General features: G+C 38.7%; 1 protein-coding gene across 1 annotated transcript in view; it reads right to left on the bottom strand.

The window, feature by feature from the left end:
• Window positions 1-18,600, bottom strand: part of PTPRZ1 (protein tyrosine phosphatase receptor type Z1) — a 112,860-nt gene that overhangs the window by 12,692 nt on the left and 81,568 nt on the right. Inside the window, exons 14-22 of the mRNA XM_026514898.4 lie at window positions 16,393-16,484; window positions 13,383-13,468; window positions 10,646-10,666; window positions 10,383-10,479; window positions 7,046-7,128; window positions 5,572-5,706; window positions 4,654-4,788; window positions 3,314-3,477; window positions 1,533-1,668 (exon numbers count right to left, since the gene is read on the bottom strand). Of these exons, the coding sequence (XP_026370683.2) occupies window positions 1,533-1,668; window positions 3,314-3,477; window positions 4,654-4,788; window positions 5,572-5,706; window positions 7,046-7,128; window positions 10,383-10,479; window positions 10,646-10,666; window positions 13,383-13,468; window positions 16,393-16,484 (949 nt within the window). The remainder of the gene's footprint in view (window positions 1-1,532; window positions 1,669-3,313; window positions 3,478-4,653; window positions 4,789-5,571; window positions 5,707-7,045; window positions 7,129-10,382; window positions 10,480-10,645; window positions 10,667-13,382; window positions 13,469-16,392; window positions 16,485-18,600) is intronic.

Raw genomic sequence — 18,600 nt, 5'->3', positions numbered from 1 at the left:
TACTAGACTTGGCAGGAAATCAGACATGGAAAAGGAGGCAGTCAGGAGACAACACAACTCTTCTCGTCCCTCACCTCTTTACTTCTTATGTGTTGACATTGGTGGGAAAGAGGCAAAGCCGTGCTCTCTGCCCAGTCTTCAAACCCTGCTCCCATGGTTTGCATGAGGACTTTCCTGACTCTCATTTCTCATGGATCTTCTTCTTCTGTCCATTCCAATTCTCCTTTCAGCCAGTCCTCTATAACTCAGCACACTTTTATGTACAGTTGTTAATACTTGTCTTCTAGTTCCTGTGTGGGACTCTTCCCTGTCTGATCTGACTAGAGTGTCATTTCCTCTGTGGAACGAAGTTTGGTTGGTTTGATTTTCACCCACATGGCCATGTCTCTGACTGCTCTCAAGCTGCCATCCATAGTTTCCAACTTAAATTCATTTTTATTTGGAAATAGGAGAAAAACTACAGATATGCAGACTTTGTGCTGTGTCATGTAAACTACATGTGCTTAAAAAGGGATATAATTTGAGCATAATTCATACTTTTAAAGAATGAAAATGAATGCATTTACTCATTACATGCAGGAAAAACCTGAGGTTTTTGCTAGCACGGATAGGCGTCGCCTGATCCACTGACTCTTTCTTTTTTTTTTTTTTAATTTTATTCATTTATTTAACAGAGAGAGAGAGAGAGATAAGCATGGGAAGGGGCAGAAGGAGAGGCAGGCTCCCCACTGAGCAAGGAGCACGATCAAGCAAGGAGCTCCTTGCTCCAAGCAAGGCACAAGGAGGACTTGATCCTAGGACCCTGGGATCATGACCCAAGCCAAAGGCAGTTGCTTATCCAACTGAGCCACCCAGGTGCCCCTGGTCCATTGACCCTTTTTTTGAAACGTCTCTGTCATCAGTGTCATTTCAAAGATATTCCCTATTTGGTCATAAAACAGACAAATGTAGCTGGCCCATCTAGGACTTATACTGCAATCACCTGCTGTTACGAGTTCGATTGTGCCCCCAAAGAGATCTGTTGAAGCCCTAACCATCCCCCCTAGAACCTCAGAATGTGACCGTATTTGTAAACAAAGTCACTGCAGATGTAATTAGTTAAGATGAGGTAGTCACTGTTGTTCTTCTGAGCAAATGGAATTGGGACACACAGAGAAGCCCTATGAAGATGGAGAGAGACCGAACGAAGTAAGGCTGCTCCGGCCAAGATCATGCAGGGCCACCAGACGTTCAGACAAGGGAGGATCCTCCTGTAGAGGTTCCGGAGGCAGCATGTCCCTACCAACACCTCGATTTCGGACTTTTATCTTCCCGAACCGTCAGGCAGGAAGTTCCTGTTGTTGTAAGCACCCCATTGGTAGTACTTGAACACGGAAGCCCTGTGAGACTAATCAACCTGCTAAAACAAAGTCTGGTCCATCCAGTGTTAGCATATCCGTGACCTCTCCAACCGTTAGATGAACACAAGTGTCCTTCTCGGTGGGGGACGGGGAGAAAAACAGCAACAACAAAAAGTATCCTTTTTCTCATACCTCGGTTTGCACCAAATAATTTCTTTGTGAACGAATGTGTTTTAAGAAGCCAAATACGTTGACAGTTCCTTCCTGTTGAATTTGCTGCAACATACTGTCTAGCACAATGTATGTGCCTGTTCTTCCAACCCCGGCGCTGAAGAGAACACAAAGAAAGAACCATTTCAATGTCAAGCATAAGGTAAATTTGAAGCTAGGTCACTCCTGGCTATCTTGGAAATTAAAATAATTTTCTTCCCCAAGCGATTGAGCCACATAACAAATAATTCAGCAATCCCAAACCAAACAGTTTAGTTGTTAAGCATAATGCTTCAAATAACAAATTGTTTACTTTTTAAATTTTGGCTATGGGTCAAACTGTAAAACAACCGATTTCTGTTGGACATTTTTCATGCATTCATTTGAGATTTTTAAACTTTAAATAATTGTATTTATTCGTCATCATATATGATATAGAATGAAAATATTCTGTATCAGAGCATAGCAACTAGACATTTAATCTGAAAAAAAGGAAAGCATCAGCTCCATCCAACTCTGAAATGAAAAGGTCCTGGGTCTGTACTGCCAGGTAGACATGTTTGTGTAAAGGTTTTCACATTAGTTGGAAAATGAATTTGATAAGGCTTTCAGCTGAAAATAGCGTTTCAGTGAGATCGTGAGCAATAAAGCATAACTTCAGTCATTTCTAAAGGGCCATTATCTATTGACTTCTTCAAAGCCTCTACCGGAGGGGCAGAATTCATAGACAGGGAGTCTTTTCAAATGCTCCGACAAGTAGGAAGTGCTAGAGTGGAAAATTAGCACCTGCTTCTCACAATACGCTGGTCCTCCTCCATTTGCTAGGAAACAATCCCTGACCTTCAGAGCTCTTTTTCTTGCATTTTCCTGCTTCTCTCGGCTTATCATCAGGCTAACAGATGAAAAAACTCAAGATAGGTCTCTCAAACTTTGTCTGAGAATAACTCCTGAGATAGATAATTAGAATGTGTCAGATAAGCTGTATATCAAAGGAAAACACTTACTTCTGTAAAAACACAGACGTCGCTTTGACAAAAATACTGTACATAGAAATCAACTCGATTTGTGTGGTCATAAAGCTTGGCATGCAATCAGCACTCGGTAAATGTTAACTGTCATTTTTATTTTAACTGAAAAATATTAGATTAAAACCTCCGACACATTTTTTTCTCTTTCTTTCAAATATCCTTATTTCTCTTCATCAAATTAGTCTTGGAAATAAAGTAATTGGGTAACAATAGTTGATAACACCTTAATATATTAGATAGAACTCAGAAAATGAGAAAAGAATTTCAATCCCAAACTGTTTAAAGACAACTTAAAAGTATTTCGACAAATTCTTCACCTTCTGTGCGCTTTGGTTTCTCCAATATAAATCTGACATAATAACTCTACAAGAGACCACTAACTCCTAGGGACAGGGGTTGTGTCCCAAGCATTTTCATCCAATGACATTATGTCGTAATAAACGTTTGTTTAATGACAAGACATTGTTCCTCCTGCCTCACACATTTAATAAGTTAAAATCCAATTCAACAGTTAAATAGAAAAATAAACATCATAAAAATATCTGGTGCTTTGAAATAGCAGTCAAATTCTGAGTCTGGTATACTCATCTCTTAGTGGTTTTGAAAATGGGCATGTAATCTCAGCCCCCTCACTTCACGAAATCATCCTGATTTTGGCAAAACCCTTGCTCTTCGGATTCCCTTTTTGTTGGCAGAAGCCATTCTGTGGGTTTCGAAACCATTTCTGAGACTCACCTGCAGTGGACAACAACAGGCCCCACAGCGTGGCGCTTGGCGTGGGCCGCCTTTCGCACAAAGGTCAGCACCGGCAGTGAGAACTCGGGCACGCCCATGTCGGGCCACTGCGTGTAGTGGTACTGTGTAACCACACGCCCGCTCGGCCTTCCTTTCTGCGAGCCCTGGAAGAGTTCAGAGAGCTTGTGTAACAGGAACACACACAAATGTGCGTGCATGCCAACACACACACGCACACAGGTCCTTAAACATCAACTTGACTTTGGTGGTACATAATGAAGCAAAAAAATACACTGTCCCTTGTGATGGTTAGTTTTATGTGTTAATTTGACCAGGCTATGGTGGTTAGTAGTTTGGTCAAATGCCAGTCATACCAGATGTTCCCGTCAAGGTTTTTGTGTGTGTCTGTGTTTAAGATTTTATTTTTGTTTATTTTTTCCAATCAATGTGAAAACGTTTACACTAACATGTCTACACCAACGTGGGGTTCAAACTCACAACCCTGAGATCAAGAATCGCATGCTCTACTGACTGAGCCGGCCACACGCCCCTCCTTGTCAAGGTATTTTTTAGGTGTGATTAACATTTAAATTAGTAGATTTCGAGTAAAGCAGATCATACTCCATGATGTGGGTAGACATTATCCAATTAACTGAAGGCCTTAAGAATAAAGACTGAGGTTTCTTGAAGAAGAAGGAATTCTCCTCATGACTAAAACATAAAAACCTTGCCTGAATTTCTGGCATAAGTTAATTCTTTAAAAATCTCTCTCTCTTGGGTGGCTCAGTCAGTTGAGTGAGTTTGACTCTTGGTTTCGGCTCAGGTCATGATCTCAGGGTCATGGGATCGAGCCCCAAGGTGAGCCCAGTGTCGGGCTCCATACTCAGCACAGAGTCTGCTTGGGATTTTCTCCCTCTTCCCCTCCTCCCACTCACACACACACTCTCTCTCTCAAATAAAATAAATAAATAAAATCTTAAAAGAAAATCTCTCTATCTCAATCATGCACATAAATGTTTCTCTGCAGAACCCTGATTCATGCATCATTGTTTGTTTTTCCTTCCCTATTTCAATCTGCACCATTTTTAGTTGGCTGCGCAGTTACCACACGGGGCAGAACTTTCATTTGTGCATCACACCCACTGCAACCTCTGGCACCACGACCAGTCTGGCTCCAAAGCCATGGCTGGCAGTTAACCTTTGGGGATGAGGCGTGGTTGTGATAAGAACTCTTAATGCCTTTAGTTCTGTATCTTTTCATCCTGCTTAGGTTATACAACCCACTCACTTAAGACCAGATGTATCACTCAATTGATGATGCCCTTCATTTGTGGACTCACCTTTTTTATCTTTGTGTTTCTTAAAGTAAAACTCCTCACGGTATAATAGGCAAGCATTTGAACACTCTTCTGAGTGACCAGAAAGTTCCCGTACTCTTCACTACCATCAGCAGGCCAGTACTGGTCACATTTTCTCTGCAAAAGACAAAGAAAAGATGTTATTTCCATATTTCAAATGCTTGATATAAGAGTTGTCCCTGAAATCAGCAGAGGTCTAACACCGGGACAGGAATGGACTCCCTCACGCTTCCAAACATTTTATTTTCTTTCTATGTGATTGGGAGTAGTTTTAGAGACTGGGATAGAATTTCAGAGTGGAGAGACTTGAAAGGATCTGGTCCACACGTCCCTGTTCAGAAGAGGAAAGGGAGGTGTGCAAAACAGGACTAGAATCCAGCGGCAGCGAATTAAAATCTGTTTCACTGCACTGCCTTGCAGTGAGCCCCAGTGCAAAGGGGCTCATTACTTGTTTTCGCTGTATGAAGAATGCATGTAAATAGCAGACAGCTTGGGGGCGCCTGGGTGGCTCAGTCAGTTCAGTGTTCGACTCGATTTCGGCTCAGGTCATGATCGCAGTGCCCTGGAATCGGGCCCTGCATCTGGGCTCCATGGTCAGCAGGGAGTCTGCTTGAGGATTCTCTCTCTCTCCCCACCTCTCTCTGCCCCCCCCTGCTCACTCTCTCTCTTTTCCTCTCTAAACATAAATAAATATTTAAAAAAAGAAATAGCAGATAGCTTGATTTATAGTGAAACTCTGACCTACAATGTGAAGTTTCATTTTAGCTGTCATACTTCCTAGAAAGGAATCCTGATTAGGCTTCATCACTTCTGCTGCTTCCTGATGGTGACTCTATTAAAAGCACCTTAAAGCACTTCTGTTCACTATTTGGGGGATGAGATAGTAGATTACCTACATACCCTTCCTTTCTCCACGAGGTTTGTTATCATGACGATAACTTCCACGTTATGCTCCCATATCATTCTCCAGAAATCTTCGGCTGTGGATTTCAGTGGGCCTTGGGCAGCAATGTAAGCTTTTGGTCTATTGTAGCCCTAAAGAAACAAATGACAAATATTTTTACTAAATTACTGATTCTGTGCCATTTTTACTGTTCAATATGTAAGTTTTTAAGGTCAGTGCATTTATTTCTATAAAAGAAAAACCATAAAAAATAATCCTGCAATGGTGGAGAAACTTGATAGTACCAGCAAAGACAGCAATTCTTTAACTATGATCTTTATTTAAAAAAAAAGAAAAAATAGTTCTCTTTGCTTTGATACAGACACTATTCTCTGTACCTTTAGTCCAAGTCTGTTTTAATCTAAGTCTGTGTACTATGCTGGTCTTGAATTGTGCTGCTCTGAAATGTGTCTGAGGCATTGGGGCTCCAGCTGTCCACAACAGTTGGGAAATCTCTGGTGTTGTCTCCCTCCCCTCCCCTTGGTGGTACTAAGCAGTGCTAATCACTACTAGCTATCCTTCACTGGGCACCCCATGTTACCCAAGATGCTTTATGAACATTTACCTGAATCCTTGCAAAATGGAAGCATCATCCTTGATCTGGAGATCAGGAGAAGCTCAGAGGAGTTAAGCGGCTTTCCAAGCTTTCCTGGCCACCCAGGGACAGGGCTGGGATTCAAAACCCATTCTAACTCCAAAGCCCGTGTTGGATATGACATGCACACTGCCTCTTCCGGAAGCATGAAGTGGCTGCTTATACCAAATCCAGTGTATAACTATACCTGGTGCTCACTTCTCCGAATTAACTGTTCCACACAGACTAAAGGCACCTAGACTTCGAGGTCAGTGTCAGGAAAATAACTGAGCTCCACTGACATTCCATTGACCACAGTGACAAACCAGTCAATTTAGTCAGTGGTCTGTGCTCCCTGGAGATCTCTAATAAGTCCCACATAGCTGGGTATCCTGAGAAGTGCCAGAGATCGTAAGGCCGATAACTGGTTTAGTAATCACGTGTTTGCCTTTTAGCCAGGACCGCCTTGGGACTGTCTCTGTCAGGATTTATTGATCCCGTGCTATCTATACAATATTGGGCTGGGAAATGTGGGACATTCAAAATAAGCAGGAGTCCTGGCCCTCATATTTAAGGAGTTATAAACCTATCCAAATGTATATATACATTCTACCTTGAACATTCATTTCCAACCTGAATTACCTCTCTCACCCATGAGAGAAACCCAGTACAAGGACTTGAGTGTTTTTCAATCTGAAATCCTTTAGCCATTAGCCATGGGATGTCCTACTGCTGACTTGTACTTTTTATTATCTATCATATAACATGTATTAAGCACTCTATAAGTACAGCACAATGGTATAATAAATTCATAGTCTAATATAATTTCATAAGTGTTTCAATGGAAGCATGCTTACATCAACATAATTGGCATTGATGTAATCTGTCAGTTTGCCATCTTTCTCAGCAAGTTGTGCAAGCTTAACCCTACTATGATCATCTGTAATAAAAAAAGAAAACATTTCACTATAGCATGGACTACTTTTCAGCATAAAGGTCATTTATATTTACATAATGATACATCAAATATAATTAAAATAAGTGCAAATATAACTCACTTTTAGTAGTCTTTATGGGGACACAGAGATGACAAAGATAAACATAGCAAGAGCTCCTGCCCTCAGCAAGTTGTCTAATGCAGATGATGATCACAGACTTATATACGGAAAGGAATGTTCGGATGTCAAGAGCGGTGAGAAATATGAGGGGGAACTTGAAGGCAGAGATTGTGTTGGTTTGGGATGATAATAAACATGTTCATAAAGGTTGGAAGGTGATATTGGCATCTTAGACGGGTTTCTAAGGATGGATCTTGGGGCTGTGAACAGTGGAGAGCCACCGAAAGGGAGAGAAGGGTGTTGGAGGGGGGTGTCTCAGAAAGCTACGGAAGGATGGCAGCATATGCACTCTTGAACAGGAGGCTGGTGGAAGGAGAGGAAGTAGAGGGAAATAGAAGGAACCTGGGAAGTTTCTGTGAATGGTTCCAGCCAACAGCTCGTTCAAGGGGACAACCTCACAGAGTTGCTACTGCACAGTGAGGCAGGAGAACAGCCGCCCAAGAACAGGGGGTGGGGGTCCAGCACTGTCTACTTAAAGGGGGTGAAAATGATGGTAACTCAGACATGGTGTACGCGGCAATGAAAACACACTGAAATGAGGACTTTGAGATTGACTTCAGTTCTACAGGAGAAACTATATGTATTTTGGAGGAACAACACAATAAGAAAGGGAAGTGTTACTAGAAGGAAAATTGGTAGTTTCATGGGGCAGAATTTATTTATTCTTTTCAAGAAGTGAATACCAAAGAAGGTAGAAGAAGAAGAAGAAGAAGAAGAAGAAGAAGAAGAAGAAGAAGAAGAAGGTCGTCGCAGTAGTGACTACAGTCCAAACCAGGACAATCAGAGAGACATCCTGAGATATTCCTGCTTCTGGGGCAACAGCTGCTCAAAGAGCAGGGAATGGATGCAGAAATAGATATATGGCACCGGAAAGATGGGGTTGATGCCAGGCTGACCTACTGTTTTGCGTATTTTGGTTCTCATACTTTTAGAGGGGTATTACTAGGTAAATTTTCTGGGTTGTTTTTCTTCATTTCTACAATAGGACTGTTATTATCTATGTGCCAGGTCATTTCAGGGATTAAATGAAATTGTGTATTTACAGAGCCAGGCACACAGAAGGTGTACAACGAATGTTAATCTCCGTCCCCTTCTTAATTACTTGGCAGGTGTTTTCTATTTGGCTTGCAGAGGGAAGAGTTTAACAACTTCACCCCATCCAAGAAGCAGCTGGATTTTTATCCAGGATAGCTGCTTCAGTCGAGGAAGACAGACATGAAGCAGAATGTCCTACTAAAACCTTCTAATAAAAATTGGTGTCAGCCCTGTGGAAAAGAAGCAGCATCTATCCAAACTATTTAAGAAAATGTGATAATAAAAGGGTTAGTATCCAGAATAATAAAGAACTACAATTCAACACCAAAAAACCAAATAATCCGATTTAAAAATGGGCAGAAGACATGAACAGACATTTTTCCAAAGAAGACATACACACAGCCAACAGACACATGAAAAGATGCTCAACATCACTGATCATCAGGGAAATACAAATCAAAACCACAATGAGATTTCACCTCACACCTGTCAGACTAACTAAAATCAATAACACAAGAAACAACATGTGTTGGTGAGGATGTGGAGAAAGGGGAACCCTCTTGCACTGTTGGTGGGAATGCAAACTGGTGCAGCCACTGTGGAAAACAGTATGGAGGTTCCTCAAAAAGTTAAAAATTGAAATACCCTACAACCCAGCAATTGTACTACTAGATATTTACCCAAGGAATACAAAAATACGAATTCAAAGGGATACATGCACCCTGATGTTTATTGCAGCATTATTTACAATAGCCAAATTATGGAAACAGCCCAAGTGTCCATCAACTGATGAATGGATAAAGAAAAAAAAAAAAAAAAGGTATATACAATGGAATATTACTCAGCCATGAAAAAGAATGAAATCTTGCTGTTTGCAACAACATGGATGAAACTAAAGTATTATGTTAAGTGAAATAAGTCAGTCAGAGAAAGACAAATACATACAATTTCACTTGTATGTGGAATATAAGAAAGAAAACAAATAAGCAAAGGGGAAAAAGAGAGAGAGAGAGAGAGGAAAACCAAGAAACAGACTCTTAACTATAGGAAAGACACTGATGGTACCAGAGGGAAGGTTGGGGGGGGGTGGGCTAAATGGGTGATGGGGACTCAGGAGAGCACTTGTGAAGAGCACCGGGTGTTGTATGGATGTGTTGAATCACTATACTGTTTACCTGAAACCAATATCACGCTGTATGTTAACTAACTGCAACTTAAATAAAAACTTAAAAAAAAAAAGGAGTGCAGTTTCATTTTGATTGGCTTCCGGTAACTAGGACAGAACCAGAACTTAAAAAACCAAGGTGGTAACACCATGTTCACAGGACACAGGGAGGCCCACCGAATATGTAAGGAAGGGGAGGAGTATACATTTTGGGGGAGGGGATGTAGATGGATTTCTAGAGATGGAGGGGAATATAAAGGCAAATAAGAGGGAATAGATGTAAACATGAGATGTTGTAAGAAGATGGAAGAAAGACGGTAATTTCATAGGGAAAACACAGGTAAATTTGCATTAAACGAAAGAGACAGATCACTGCTAGTGAGGAAAAAAAAGAGACAACAGCTAAGAAAATAAAGGGAAAGGAGGAATAAAAAAGAATCCAAGTAGCCCTCTCTAAGACCCCAGGAAGAATGGCAAGAAAGAGAAGAAAAGGCTAGAAGGAAAAATAAAGTCTCAAGAAAAATCTATTTGGTTAGTAAATTCACATAGAAGTAAACAGATCTCAAGTGAAAACAGGACCAGGGAATATAAATAATGAGGGAAACCTTAAGAACAGATTTATAGCCCATGAGCCTTGTAGAAAGGCCTTGATTAAAATTTGAGTTTGTTTTGTTTTAAGGGGACCTATTGTTAATTGTAGGTTGTATTTCAGTTAGAGGACTGTGATGCCATGTACTATCTAACACAAGCCTTATTCCTGATACCAAGGTCCTGAAACAGCGATACCGAGGTCTGCTGTCAGACGTCAGGGCAGCACGTACGAGCCCAGGAATGGCAGTGCTAACAGAGCCAGGGCTGAGTCAAGGGTATACTCACAGGCAACGATATTTATGTACCGGTTCTTGGGCTTATTCTCGGGGTGATTGGAGCTGTCTGCTGTAATACCTAAATCAACAGTACAGCTCTGCACTTCCTGTAAAGAAAGGTAGGTACAACGTTTGAACACCTCTCCTTGCAAACAAAGTGCCTTAAAAATATAACATAGAAGACAACACAGATTAGTCTATCCCCAAAACATTTTTTTTACATGTTATAACTATTTCTTGGCTAAAAGAAAATGCAGTGAAATAATGCCTTACCTGGTAAAACTCTTTCAGTGTCTAATGAGGGAATGAATGCCAAAAAAGTAAAGAAATCAAATTCCACAGCACACGACAAATGAGAAAAAAAAGCGTTCGTATTAGGTTTACAATGGAAAACTATGATCATGCAATAAATACATTTGTCAAATAGTAACAAAACAGAATGTTTCAAACAGTTGCATGCAAATCAAAACTTCTAACAATTTGGAACCTTAAAATCATGTAAAAGGAAAAAAAATAACACTTTTGAAAGGGGACAGTGGTATAATAATATGAATATAAAAATGCAGATGAGAAAAACCATATATTTGATGACACATTTTGTTTTATTAGTCAGATTTGCTAATATCCAAATATAATTTTATTTGACCACTATAGCACTATTTGAAACTCTGAATTAGTGACACATTTTTTATTTATTTAGAATAATTTTAAAGATTCAACAATAATTTTAAAGATTCCTATTAGGTGGTTTGTAATAGATTTAAGACCGTCAGAACATTAAAAATTCTTCTAAAATTTTTTTTATCACATATACTATGTCATTTTGAAACAAAATTTAGCTAGCACTACTTTCAACATATTTAATTAGTAGACCTCTTTTTAATTTAAACTTTGATGGCTACAGAAAAATTATTTCTGCCAATTATCTTTTAAAATGAATTAAAATCCTTTTCAGCGATGTTTTCTATCTAAATACATTAGGTAGGAACTTACAATTATTTAGTATTAAGATAATAACATGAAAGCTTTATAATTTTTGAGAAAGCATATAACCCAAATATGAATCTGACTCATCAGCAAATGGCCCAGCCTCCCTATAAGTAAGCTTTTAAGGCCTCTTTTGCAGTAAGCCATTCTGACTCTAGGTTTAAACACAATGTAATATTATGAACCACTTAAAAGGCATGGCATTATTAGTTATTAAGCTAATTATTAAGTTAATGAAACATTTTCTTGAATCGCACTGTGAGTTAAAAGCAATGGAATTAAGAATACACTTTTGAGTAAAAATGTGAGGTTATTTTATTAATTTAATTATTACAAGCTGCTTAATAATATTGAAAATGATTTTATAGTTGTTAAAACTATGAATCTGCCTTTGTGCATACGTTATCAGCAACTTTTATTATAAATTGTCTATTTTTCCTTGTGGTTTTTAACATTTGGAAAATGAGACCCATCCTTGACACATCCTCCCTCTTTCAATTACAATTTTGTTTGATGTGAGCCTAATAGTTTCTGTGAATTAACATATTACCGCCTACCCTCTAATCTCTATTATGGTAAGAAAAAACAATTTGAGGTCTTAAATATGTAATTCTTTATATTATTCCCCTTTATGTAGTCATTGCCTCATACTGCTTTCTATTTCAATGATGTAGATTTCTTTTAAGATTAAATGAATTGGCTTCTATTATTTTTAATTTAGTGAAAATGTATCAGATTTCACTTCTATTTCTTTTGATTTCTTAAAGCTTTCTAATTTATGGTATTTTCCTTCCCTAAATATATCTTGGCTGATGTGACTCCCGGGAAGCGGTTGCTGGGTGCAAGGGGGAGAGTGGGACACCCTCTGATCAGGATCAGAGTTCAAAGTGCTTCAAAGAGGGAGGTCCCTACAGCACTTCTGGGTTGGGAGTGGTGGAGACAGAAAAGCAATGTGATGTGTCCTAGAGGGGAGGGGCTAGAGGGGAGCCTAAAGATCCCTTGTTTGCTGGAATGGAAAGTATTATGTTTGAAAATCACAGACCTAGGTCTGAATCCCAGCCCCACTATTTTTTTAAATTAATTAGTTATTTATTTAAGTGGAAGTACAATTAACATGCAGTGTTATATTAGTTTCAGGTGTACAGTATAATGATTCAATAATTCTATACATCACTCAATGCTCATCACGATAAGTGTCCCAGCTCTGTTATTTATGAGTTGTTAACTGACTTCTATGGAAGTTCTATATGAATAGAAATAAAAACCAAATAACTTCCAGAGTTGGGTGAAGATTGAATGTAGAAGCATTTAGTGCAATGACCGGCATATTAGGGCGTGCTCAATAATGGTAACGTTATTTTTTTGTGGTTGTCATTGTTAACTCTGGGCTTATGGTTCCTCATTTTGAAAAATCTGCTTAACTGATAGTTTAGTGGGTCATGGTAAATTTGCAGCAAATTTCCCTGCCTCTTTTAACGAAGAGTATTTTATGGAATATTACCAGAAAAATTTTTACTGATTGTGCAGTTTAAATGTTTTTTAGAAATGCATATTTTCTTGAGGAGAAGATGGGACTTTACCTTGTATAATATTTATTAGACCTTATATAATAAATGCTTCTGCATTTACACTGATGTAATACATACAAGTAAGAGTTTATATGTACTTTGGTTGAAAATCATGAAATTTAGTAGTTTAGTATAATTTATATAATTTAGAAAATTAAAGGAATCAGTGTTACTAATTCAGATTAAAAGAAGAATGCTGGAATTCTGTACTTTATGGGAGAAAATTAACAAATTTTTTTCAACGAGTACAACTTGGCTTTTAAAATGGAAAACCAATTTTCTAAATTATATGATAACATAACACATCTCCTAAACACATAAGTGATTACAGAACTAATATACTTCCTGGAAGTGAAAATGGTTTCAATGTCTTTAGGTCAAGAAATAGCCTACCGCTGAATCTTTTAAATTTACTATTTTCCATATTATTTAAAATAGGCATATTAAAATCATACCTCAAATTCTTCAGTAAACCCACTACTTGCATGTAAGTCTGCAACATGTTTTGGAAAGTGTTTTATTGGAATTGCTCCAACATCATCTAAGTAAATAAAAAAAAATTAGTTTGGAAAGGATAATTCAACAGAAAGGAATATGCCTCTCATTTATAAAGATTTATAAAGTGCCTTCTTCTCAAACAACTTCAAAGTTCAATTATTCCTACAATCCCAAGGGAATTGCAGCTTCCAATGAAATATTAAGCAACAATGATCAATGATCTCCAAATTTACTCTCAATCATAACCTGCATTTTATAATTCTGATTTGACCATGGATCTCTTTTCCATTCATACTCTAAAGAAACAAGAATTAATGTTTAATGTTAAATAATGAATACCACCAAAGCCTCACGTCTTACCAATGGACTGCATCTTTTTATGGGTAACTTTCTTTAACACGAGTAGGAGTTGCATTTACATTAACACATTTAACAGGAATGTGATTTCTGGGTAAAAAAAGATGCAGAAATAATATATTTTCAATGTTACCATGAACTAAACATAATATATAGTGTAATTTCAGTTTTATAAAATTACATAATTTCATGTTTTATGGTTAGTCAGATGTTTATATTTGAAGACATTTTTTTCCTTCTCTATAAATAATAGACAACATTGATATGCAGACTATTCATTAAGGATAATGTCAAAAACCTTTGGGACTTTTCATATGTAAAATTTCAAGAACTCTAACTTGAAAATATGCTATGTAAACAAAGTCATTGGATCTGTTAATTAATTGTGAAGGGGCCAAATTATTTTAACTGGCTCTGTTTTTTCTTCCCCCCCGCCCTCTGGAAAGACTTTCTTAGATGAAACATGTTACTGGTTCACAGTATGCAATTTCACAAGTGATTTCTCTGACAAGGAAACATCAAACACATTTCACTAGAAACACTTATTTACATCAACAGATGTTCAGCATCTAGGCCATTTAATATTTTTAAGCTTCAGTTACCAAGAATTTGTTGATTTTTTTAAAAAGTCGAATCCATCTGTTCTCTCTCCTAGATGAGTGTACCTGAATACTAAAACTGAATTAGCCAGTTAAGCTTGAGAAACACTAGACAAAGGTGTAATTCTGCCTTCACATCTACAGAAGGACCTTGCCTGGAAGTAGCTTTTATAATTAGACAAGAAAACAGAAATAACTTGTCACGTCTAAATCATTAGCTCTTCTCATACGGGTCCTTCAGACCCATCGATGTTATCCCGCACAGCTAACCTCTTTTCACAACGAAACTGACTACTCTTTACTTGGTGTTTTGGTCCTTTCTTTCACGAACTGGTCTGTAAGTAAGTGAGACTAACATATAATTTTAATTTCTGATTTACATGAAAAGGCAGGTATCTGGGTGATGTGGAGTGCAGGTGAAGTGAGGAAATGCCCTTGATCACAACTATTCTGAGAAGTAGAACGGGATTCTGGAGTTCCCGGACAACGTCCTGATTTGGGATTATTTAGTGTTAATAACAAGTGATATGGACTTGGGATGATACCGTGTTAATTTGCTTACCCATGCTGAGGGCGTCTGTAGACGAGGTACGAAAGGGAAGGGAAGCAAGATGCAACAGATACCCGAGAGCTGACAACCTCAGAATTCTTAGTATGTTAAGGAGAAAGTGTGCTGTCCGAAAAGGTACACACTTTTAAAACAATCTTCAAACACAGAAATAAATGGTGGCTGAAGACTCAGCGTGGATAATAGAGGAAAAAGCCAAACACTTCTAGTTCCTATGCCCCCTGAAAATTACACAGAAAATGCTTCTCTCTCTTTTAATTTTTTATTATTTTTAATTTTTTTTTAAAGATTTTATTTATATTTGACAAAGAGAGAGACAGCCAGCAGAGAGGGAACACAAGTAGGGGGAGTGGGAGAGGAAGAAGCAGGCTCCCAGCGGAGGAGCCCGATGTGGGGCTCGATCCCGGAACGCCGGGATCACGCCCAGAGCCGAAGGCAGACGCTTAACGACTGCACTACCCAGGCGCCCCCCTCTCTCTTTTTTTTAAATGTTTTTTAAATCATGAGATTTCAGAAGATAACGTCTTGTGGAACTTGGGCCTCTAGGAATAACATACAGAGTATCAGTCAATTTAAAAAGAGGCCTCTGTAAAAGAACCACAATGACGACTTTTTCCTTCTGTTTTCCCTGGTTCCGTGGTTCTCTGTGTCTTTGTTTTATCCTCTATCCTCCAGAGCTTCTTCCATGGTTCACATATTTCTAGGCAATTCCTTTTTGGTTACCACTTCTCATTCTGAAATGTCATAAAATATTAATCAAATAAGTGTCTGTGATCTTACAGTGTGAACTCGAGGGGCAACGGATGTCTCAGTCAAAATGACCTTGGCTAATTCCTGAATATTGCTAACCAGGTAAGTTCTGCTAAAAATAGACGGTATTCAAACTGTTTGACATTGTGACTGTATTTCAGGCAATTACACATTCTTTGTGCCCTCATGTTTTTCTTCTACTCCCACCGTTTTATAGGTTTTTTTTTTCTTTACCGCAGTTAAGGAAGCTTTTCTCACATAAATTCAGATGATCAGAAGGAAACTAAGCTTTATCCTTATCGTTGTTATTTTGTCCTGTCCAGCCTTACTGCATTGCTTTAGGCTGACTCCTGTGGTCCAGGCTTCCATTAAAGTACTAGAAATGACTGAAGGTCAGCCTTATTCTTAAATAATATCTCATTGCTATGTTTATGTTAACAGACTATACCTGAATGTTATGAGTTATTTTGCCATATCATCTATATGGTTAAGAATGTTCAAAATTAATGAAAATAAGATAGAAACTTTGGTGCCCGCTACATGGCAGTAATACATACTTTGGGCAACTTCTGAAGTATTTACTCATCTCCATTAGAGCCATTTGCAAAGTACTCCAGTAAGGACAAGCCTTCCCGCATTATGCTTTTCACTCAACATCTACCGGCTACTCGTGGTCACACCTGAAGCTATTACCTGAAATTGGAAAGACAGGTGTTGGAGGTGTGGATATGACTCGAGGGGATGTGCTGTCCTCTAAATAAAAGTGTGCAGTCTGGAAGCATTTCCTAGAAAGAAAAGAAAGCGATTTATTTACTAGCTGCCATAAGATGACTTCTGAGCTGCTTGAAAATTATGACACAAATCTCCAGAATTAAAACATAAATGGAAAGCTATATCTATTTTACAAAACACGAAGTATTAAAGAATTTCATGGCTTCCAAATGTATCTCAATTTTACATGTGCCAGATGCATCCGAGTGAGGCGATATCAGACACACTGAAAGCAGAGATGGCATCTGAAGTTGTAGTTGGTTGGTACCCAACAGGATTTTGCCAGGATAAGGACACTTAACACCTTAATTACTCTCCCATCGTTGCGATATACCAGTGTGTCCTGCCACCTTGGCTGGGACCGGAGTGGAAAAACTACGTCCAAAGCTCTTTTCACTCAATATTTAAGTGACTATACTTTTTTGAGCATATTCAGCTGCTAGCAAAAGGTAGCTAGGACTATGTAGGAATGTAATTCCACAGTGGTAATATTTTGATAAAAAAGGCAGACTGCTTTATACTGTGAGTATGATAATACAGTAATGACACAACGAAGTGAGGAAATAATGAGCATATAACCAAAAACAGGCGTGATTTTCTTTCCAACAGATGCTAGCCTTGTTGACGAGGGTTTTGAGAATGAATATATTTGGAATCAACGACAACTATGACCTACAATGTCACCTGAATCTATTTTCATTCAGATAATAAGAGTAACATCTGGTAAGAGCACACCACAAACTATTGAGAAGAGCAAAGAACCAACTGCTGCTTCAAACTAATGCAAACCATACTTAATTAAAAAAATTTAGATAATTAAAACTGCTAATGACACTCTTTGATGTGGGTCATTTAATTTATTTGAAATATTATTCATGAGTGGTTAGGTTTAAATGGAAATATCTGTTTGGGTAAAAATGCCAATCTCATTTTCCATTTGAGATTCAAGCTACAAGATATTTACTCTAATGAGCTTTAACATAACATTTGTTCTTAGAGGACACACCTCCATTGTCAAATTTTTTCAGTAATCAGTTCCCTGCGTAAAATTCTTCAGTGGCCTCCCCGTGGAATTCGAGTGATATTCAATTATTTCAGCAAGGGTTATAAGACCCTCCATGACCTGGTCCCCCACCTACATCAGGGGTGTCCTCTCCTAGCGTCCCCTACTACTAGGCTCAGGCCCACAGATAATCAAGAGAACACAAGAATGTCTTCACGAGAGAACAGGTGGTGTAGAGGAAGATGATTGGATGTGGAATCAGGTGTCAGAGGGACCTGCACTAGGTCCGCATTCTGGAAAGTGGAAAGAGTACACCAGACTACGAAGAACGGGAAGGCTGAGGCCACAGGTCTTGTGATAAAAAAAGACTACCCACCTGAAAGTGTGCATTTGAGCACAGCTGAAACCAGACGGGAGCAGAAACTACAGGGGGAGTTTGGTCTATCTGGGCAATCACAGATGTAGTGCGTCCTGCCACACGGACAGGAGAACACTGGGTTTGGTCCCTCTAAAATGTGGTTACACAAGCTGGTAAAAGAGTTTCTGTTTATTTTTCAATGAATCTTAAAGCTGTAAAATGTCTTAAGGGACCTAGTGCAAGATCACAGCAGATATAAGAATCTCCCTGACATCTAAAGATTATCTCCGGTGACAAGGACCTCACTCCTTCATGAGTCATCTTTAGTTGCTAGACATTTCTTTCTCATACTAACCGAAAACTCTTTCTAAGTACCTCTAAGTGGTACCCAAAGAGGAGGCTTTTTCATTCCACTGTTATGCCTCTTACTGTTGATATTTTTTTGGTATCAAGCCAAAAATCTATCTCCCTGTTACATTGATATATTGGCTCAATTTCTGTACTTGACAGATTTTTAGATGCTGGTACCCAAGATCTTTCAGTACTTAAATGCTACCTAGCTATGGCCCCCACCTGTTTTGACGTTCTCCTTGAAGTTTATACTCCAATAATACAAACGAGTTGCAGGTCACTGAACATGCCTTGTCCTGTCCTCACTCAGTATTTCTCCCCCCTGCTTTAAACATGGTTCTCCTGACCAAAATGCCTCACTCAGGAATATGCCAGGCAAACGCTATCCTCCTTAAAGACAGCTCGGTGGTATCTTCTC

The sequence above is a fragment of the Ursus arctos genome, unplaced genomic scaffold (assembly GCF_023065955.2).
Source record: "Ursus arctos isolate Adak ecotype North America unplaced genomic scaffold, UrsArc2.0 scaffold_3, whole genome shotgun sequence".
NCBI lineage: Eukaryota > Metazoa > Chordata > Mammalia > Carnivora > Ursidae > Ursus > Ursus arctos.
Note: the sequence above shows the minus strand (reverse complement) of the source record. Positions and strands in the feature narration are given on the sequence as shown.